The 7,669-nt window shown below is 40.2% G+C and overlaps 1 protein-coding gene across 1 annotated transcript; it reads right to left on the reverse strand.

Moving 5' to 3' along the window:
- Positions 1-454: 454 nt before the first annotated feature.
- LOC308684659 (uncharacterized protein) lies at positions 455-6,934 on the reverse strand. Its single transcript, XM_081355904.1, has 3 exons — positions 6,891-6,934; positions 5,767-5,923; positions 455-2,200 (listed from the first exon to the last, which is right to left on the reverse strand). Exons 2-3 carry the CDS (start codon positions 5,826-5,828, stop codon positions 610-612), a joined length of 1,653 nt encoding a protein of 550 aa, XP_081212030.1. The 5' UTR covers positions 5,829-5,923; positions 6,891-6,934; the 3' UTR covers positions 455-609.
- Between the last annotated feature and the right edge of the window lie 735 nt (positions 6,935-7,669).

Genomic DNA, 7,669 nt, shown 5'->3' on the forward strand with positions numbered 1-7,669 from the left:
AGAAAAAGTGTACAAATAAACATTTAACTCTGGTCACAATTATAAAGGGAAATAAAAGAAAAAGTACAAAAGTCGACAGTCCGGTTATCTCTTCTCCTCACCTGTCAAATCTATTACTGACTCTCTACGCACATGTGCAGTTCTCATTGTACCTCAAATGACCATAAAAGCACAAAGTGACCGTTACACTATGTTCATGCAAACATTCCCGATATGTGATGAACACCGACTGTAATCTCTGGCCAAACTCCTAAACCCCCAATGAATGCACAAACACAAATGCTGGTTGATGTAATTCTGTTTACTGTTAAATGAAACAAAACGTCCTCTTAGTGGCTGTGTTTCAGTGCAGGCATACCTCAGCCACAGTGTGCACTACTCAGTGTGCAACTGCTGTGTTGCATCATCTTCCATCTAACTAAACATTTCTACAGTCCCCACACAAACCACACGAGGGCAGCACTACAACATAGAATTAACAACTGCTGCTGAATTCAGAAGAATTCACAATAAAACTGATTAAAATCATAACTCTGTTACACATATAGGCTACAGTATTTCAAAATTCTTCATTGTCATTGATTCATCTCTTGTGTTCTCTGCATTTGTTCATTGCCCACCAAAGAAAAGTTTTGCCAGACCAGCTCTCAGATAACTCAGAGCATCTTTATTGGCTTCTTCAGCTTCAGCGGTTCTCCTCATTTCCTCCAGCTCTCGGACCCAATCTTCTTTCCCAGCCTCCCTCACTCTGGGGATGAAGAAGTCCAGATGCTGAAGAGTGAAGGCCGAGTCTGGCTTTAATGCGATCTGAGACAGATTCTTGATGGTCTTGTAAGCATCGGACAGAAGAATTGACTTTTGGTCCTCGATCTCCTTCAGATCTTGATCAAGATAATCTATTACAACTGAAAACCTCTTGAACTGTTTTTGAGCTTTTTCATAATCCTTTTTTATGGAGTCAAATTCCAACTCCATGCTCGAGGTTCTGATGATGTATTTCTTGTTTTCTTTGACGTGTTTGCTGTGGTGGCACTTCCCTGAGCACACGGTACAGTAGCCGTTTTTCATGACTTCACATTTACTGGGATTCGATACCCACCAGCAGTCAAACTCATGGCAGTTTTCCTCACAGACGGTGCAGGTCGTCGCTTTCCTGCTCTTCCATGAAGCGCTTTCAATGGGAACCTTCTCTTTGACAGTCTTTTTTACTCTAATGGTAAAGTTTTTAGACTCCTCAATCTTTTCCTTGTTTTGTCTCATTGCCTGCTGGATCTGAAGTTTTTCAGACTTCTTTGACTCTTTCTCTTGAATTCGCAGCTGTAAGTTGCACATGGACGCTTCTAACCGAATGCGCTCTATCAGGACATTTGAAGTCAACTCTAAACTTCTTCTGTTCTTTTTATCCAGTGACTGAAGGAAGTCCTTCATGCCATTCATGCTGTCTTCCCAGGCGTCTCTTTGAGCACGAACTCGACGCTCTCCAGTGTGACGGGCGTCAGCCTGCCGGTTGTTGAATAAGAAATGAACAGGTTGGTTATTGCGGTCTCGTCTGCAGGGGATTCTAGCTTTATCAATGGCGCCGAGGACGTTTTTGGCTGGTAGACCATCAGAGTGTGTGATTAGAAACACAATATTGTTCACAATGTCTTTTCCAAACAAAGAAAGAACTGAACTGATAATGTAATGCTGTCTGTCTGAGAGGCGATTCTTAGACGCTTGAGTCACAAAACACACAGCGTCAATTTGACGAACTCCATCATTGCTCTGAAACAACATGGATAAATTCTCAGCAACTTCCAGATCTTTTTCCAGTCCTCTAGTGTCTCCGTATCCTGGAGTATCAATGATGGTGAGAGACATGTGACCCTTTACAGGACAGACCTCATACATGGTGATTTCAGAGGTTTGTGATTCTGATTGGTCTCTGGCTTCTTCTTCTGTGATTTCATACCACATTTCATCCTCAAACTTCACTCCCATTAAGTAGTTGACCATGGTGTTAATGATGGTCGTCTTCCCAACGCCAGTCTCTCCCACCAGCAGAACAATTTTGTTTGGTTTTGTGGAGTCTTTTTTCCCATAAGTCCATTTTCTGACTTTTCCATTATCATCAATTACTTTCCTCTCTGTATGTAGAAGGAATCGTTTTGGGGGACCTCGATGAATCAGAGCTAGTCTGCGTGGTGGAAGACACGGCTTTCTGTAAAATGCAAAAAATACACAACATTGGCATTTATGTTCTCAGCATGACTCAAAGAATCATTTAAGCCAGTTTCATTAAAATAAGCAAATTTTTTAGTTAATTTATATAGTTATTATCATTTCTGAAAATTGCATTATAACTTTCATTATAACTGTCTTGAAATGCTTTGAGTACCTTCAGGGCATGGTGCCGATGGCACATACTGAGTTTTGTAATGATACACCAATGCATTTGTAAAATATAGCAATTCATGTCAGAATACTGTATAGTAGTTTTCATGTTTCGTTTAATTTTAGCGCCACTGTGTGTCAAAGTTCCACCGCTTTTTGAGTGTGTGTCCTCAGAATGGCCCCATACATAAGCGTGTGAAATTTGATGAAAATTTCTCATTTTGGTTTGGAGTTATAGACATTTATATATATCAGGACATAAAAAAAATTACCCATTGACAACTTTATTTGCATTTTTTGCCACTTACCATAACATAATTGTACATAATTTTGACATTTGGGCATAAGAATATGTTTCCGATTTTGAAGATATTTCTGTAAGTTAATTAAGCACTTAATCGCAACATTGCACAAACCATAAGGCGAAAGGTCAGCGGTGGTACAGCAATTGTGGCTGGGGGACTAAGTCTCCATTCCCTCCTTCAGGGAACGAGGGTTAGATACATAACCGAGACGTTCCCTTTCAGTCAGTCACATTCGACGTAGTTGACATGTCGACCGATTGGGATCCATATTAAGGGATATCCCTATATCCCTATTATGGACTGAGTGAACTTAGGGGGCAGTACAACATATGGCATGTCACTGAGGTGGCTCCAGCCGATAACCGGACAGTGGCGGCAGAGCAGGCTCTGCAGAGGGAAGACATGGGCTCGGCGCAGGAAGTCAAACCGTGGAAGAATACAAATATGGGATCGCCTTAGGGATCACAACATATGGACCCCAACTAACACAAGTTACACAAGCATACAAGTGATAGGTCTAGCATCGGACGCTCCACCACATCCAACACTGACGGGGTTAGGAGGAACTCAACAGGGTTCGGAAGAGGGAACTCAACTGGAGCAAAAAGGCGCACTTATCCAGTCCATAGGAGGGGAATGGTGCAGCCGACACTACAAACCGGGCTAAGGTGAAACTGGCTTTGTGTGAAGGGAGCCCACGGAAAGCAACCAGCTCGACACATACTGTAGGCTAATTTCCTAGTGATTGTGCTGGTGTCGCCCAGCCCACAACTCTTAATCTGTCAGCGAGGCACTCGTGTCAACACCCAGGAAGGATGATTGGATGATTGGATGATTGGATGATTGCTGCAGCCAACATCCTGTCCCCTGGAGGGACCCCGAATTAAATGATGTTTTATTAACAAAGTTCGGGAGTAGCAGGTTCAGATAATTAACCAAATTATGCACAGCTGGAGATTAATCAGTAATCAACTCAATGACAGAGTATAAATTCACAGCAGACCTATCTCTGTTCATTGAAGTTTGTCAGCATCCCTCCTCCACCCCATCTCCTCACTTCCAGTTCCATCTACACTTACCAACTGGGGGGAGTACTCTGGGTTCGGGCCTAACTCCGAGCTCGGAGCCCTTCCCCCGCACGCCAAATAAGCATAAACTTATTGTACTAATTATATGTAGATGTGAACTTGTGAAATGGATGGTCGGTCCATTACAGAGGAACCAGCACGCTCAACGGGGGGCTCCACTGGCTGCGGTGTGATAGAGGAGTGAGGGGCCCACAGGGTTTGGTTTCTGGGCAGGGAAGCTTCACTATGATCCCCTGATCATCCATCACACACGGTGCCTAAGCGGGTGTGGTAATGAGGACTAATATATATATATATTTATTTCCACAAACACGTGATATAACTATTGTGACCGTCCATTTGGGGGGACAGGGAACGATCGCATCCAGAAACGCACGGGTGGAATGACATCTTGAAAAAGATGCAAATGCACCCGTGTTGCTCTTTCAGAAAATGGGACCCATCACCAGTGCCGGAGCACACAGGGGAATGACCGCGGCAACACTGAACAGTGAACTGAAACAGTGAATCACTCACTTTTCCGCCCTCTTACCAGCCATCAACAACACAGAAATTTGATGCTGTTAAAACAGCAGCTGAGAGCTCAAAGCTCGGGATCACCGCTGCACTGCACTGTAGAACCACCAGCACTGAGAGAGTCTTCCTAGAAGAACACTGACACACTCGCTCGTTGGAAACAACAGTACTCTTCAGAGACATCAAGACCGATCGGCTCTGAAGCGAAAGACAAATGGTGAGTGCATCCACTTCCGTATTTATACCAGCGCTGCAGGGCGTGTGATGCGATTCACGCATGCCAATGTCCATTGGCTCATTTTTAAAATACTCGAAGATGACAGGCTCGCTAGCGTGATCCCAATCAGTCGACAGGTCGACTACGCGAACGTGACTGACTGAAAGGGAACCAAGCATGTTTGGTATCATTGGACATGCCTCCTTAAATTCCTGAATCCATGTATCATTGGACATGGATTCGGGAATTTAAGGAGATGACCCCTATGAAAATAAATCAACCCAATTTCAAAGTAAAAAGCATGTGAATATTTGATTTTACTACTAGGTGGCGCTGGCTTGAAACTTCTCAGGCTCCTTTAGGGCATCCTGCCGATGACCCATACCGAGTTTAATAACGATACGCTAATGCATACATAAAATACAGAATTTTACAACAAAATTCATAATGACTGATGGCCAATATGGGAAAATTGGATATCATTAGATTTGGCATTCCACCCCAAATCAAACGAGACCACTTTTATGGACAAACCGTTCAGAAGTTATAAGCAAAAATAGCTATTTTCCGTATCTCCAGACCAGTAGGTGGCGCTGTGGCGAAACATGTAGCATGCAGCATGTTGCCTCAGGTCATGCTTGTGATGACGTACTAACTTTGGTGTGAATACAATAAAGCATTGAGAAGATAAAGCCTTATGTCTATTTTTGCAAGAGCTACATAAAATTTGTTTACGCGTTTTTTATGAAACGGTTTAACAAATCATCTTAAATTCCATAACTTTTGTCAGCAAAGCAAAATAATCTGGTCAAATTTTTGTGAAAATTGGAGCAGCGGCCTGAATTCAATTCAAAATTGCGGAAACATTTTAATAACGGAAAATTACATCATAGTGTGCAATTAAATCTTGAGCCAAGGAATCAGTGAAAAAAAAAATAGTTTCTAGCCCTTACGGTTGACAAGTTATTAGCATAAACATAAGTGCAAATTTGGACAGTTAGTGGCGCAAGAGGGATTGAGTTAGGGACTCCAAATTTGCTATGGTGACAGTTCAGACTGTCCTCTATCAGTGTACCAAATTTAACAAGGATTATAATCTAATAGTAACAATGTTTTAACCCCGGGAAGTTCCCCACAATTTTAGCTTATAAAAGATCAACAATTACCTCAATCCAGACCAGCCATAATACAACAATCACATTTTAGTTTAGTTTAGTTTAGTTTAGTTTAAAAACCCTTATTATAAAAATTGAAAACATTCTCTTACGGCATAATGGGACCTTGATTCAAGCTGAAGCTGCGCTGACAGCGTTTTCTGGGAAATTCCATTGTTGCCCGGGTTAAAGGGACAGTCCACCAAAAAGGAAAATTCTTTCTTTATTTACTCTCCCTCATGTCGTTCCAAACCAATGGCTTAATTTCCTCTGTGGAACACAAAAAAATATATATTTTGAAGAAAATTGGAAAACAAACAACACTGGACCTCAATGACTTTCATTGTGTGGACAAAAACACAAACATTTCTCAATTTCTTATTTTGTGCCTAATTCTGAGGTTTTTGATCAATTAATAGAATTACCTTCTTTTCTTTGTCTGTTTTCGTGTACTAGTCCATGAATTGCCTGAAAGATTCAATTACCAGCAAAGTTCAACCCGTGTTAAAAACGGATCAAGGAAGTTAATCAGTCACTGAACTGAGTGCTTTTTGCTGCCTAATTGGGCTTGAACGGTTAAATACACATAAGTGTATTTAAGTGATCAAGTCTTTGCAAGTAAACTATGTCTTAAGTGAACGTTAACAGTTGAGAAAGAAAACGCATGAGTATTCTGGATCCGTGCAGTCGGTCTTAAAGTGACAACAGAAGGAAAGGAGGGAAGGAAGGGAAGGAAATCTCTCACTGCTCTTGTCTGAATCACTTTTATTACTTTAATAAGAATTAATGCATATTGAATTTACACAGTAAAGACTATGTATTGGGTTTTTTTAATACATTTGATTATACATTTTATGTAGTATTTCTAGTGCTTTCTAAGTATTTCTATGTTTTTCGGGTAGGTCTATTTCATTTGTGTCAATATTTACTTGTCTTCAGTAAGCTTGAGAGTTTAGGCTAGTAGGCCTATTGGTTTTTTAAATGATATTGAAAATAGTGATAAGAATTATGACATTTCAAAGGTATCAAAAAAAAATTTATATCATAAAAACCTTGACATAAGATTTTGGTCATATCGCCCACCCCTATTCACTCACACACATATGTAAATTATACACACAAAATATTTAAGGTAATGACAACAATAGATTGTTTAAAAATATATATAAATAGTTTTAAAAATGTGTTCTTAAAGTTTTTTTTTCTTTCTGAGAGAGAATATATTTATGATACTTACACAATTCAAGACCATGTTGTTGTGGAGTTTTCACAGCAAACCTCTTCATTAGTCATGAATCAGTCTCAAGGGAGATTTTTTTAAAAGAAGGGGACGTCTCTCCTGCTGTCTTTCCAGTAATACCAGTTTGTCACTTGATTATGAGCAACATGAGCTGGGTGGTTTTATTTATCTGACACATTTTGGGAAACCTGTGAAAGCATGTAGGAAACTGAATTGTGGACTAATTCAACAATTATACTTTTCTTTTTACATGTGAAACTTATTGTACATGTAGTGTGAAGGGTTTGAAATGGTGTGTCTAAATTTGAAATAACATACCATTGCTAATTTCTTCATGGCTTTTTATAACAGCTATTATTCTGAAATCAGCCTTTTTTATGGTTTCATCTTCCACAGTGTGGTCTTGATGTCATTTGCGCCGCTAGCGGTATTAACTGTAAATTAGTCGTGTTAAAGGAGAACTCCGGTCAATTTTAACATTGAGCTCATTTTTTTGTAAATTTGGAATGCTGTCAATACAGAGAACAACGACAAAAATCGGTGTTACCTACACCGAGTTATTCTATTTTTAAAATTTGCACCCTGTTGACTTCAATGGGGCAAGTTTTAAACCTGCTTTTAGCCTCTTAACATCCTTGATGTGTCATTACAAGTGCACAGAAAATGTGAGTGATTCCTTCAGAGTGATCACGGTGAATCTGACTGCAGTAGATGTGGAAGATATGAATAAAAATGATGTTTATTCAGCCAGCGCACATTCCTGTATTTTCTTCCTG

This window comes from Scardinius erythrophthalmus (genome assembly GCF_964197995.2).
Source record: "Scardinius erythrophthalmus genome assembly, chromosome: 2".
Taxonomy (NCBI): Eukaryota; Metazoa; Chordata; class Actinopteri; order Cypriniformes; family Leuciscidae; genus Scardinius; species Scardinius erythrophthalmus.

Coding starts and splice junctions, on each gene's coding strand:
- LOC308684659 (XM_081355904.1), bottom strand. CDS start 5,828: ATGGAATTTCCCAGAAAACGCTGTCAGCGCAGCTTCAGCTTGAATCAA. Junction 2,201..5,766: donor AATCAAGGTCCCATTATGCC/GTAAGAGAATGT, acceptor TGCATTTTACAG/AAAGCCGTGTCTTCCACCAC.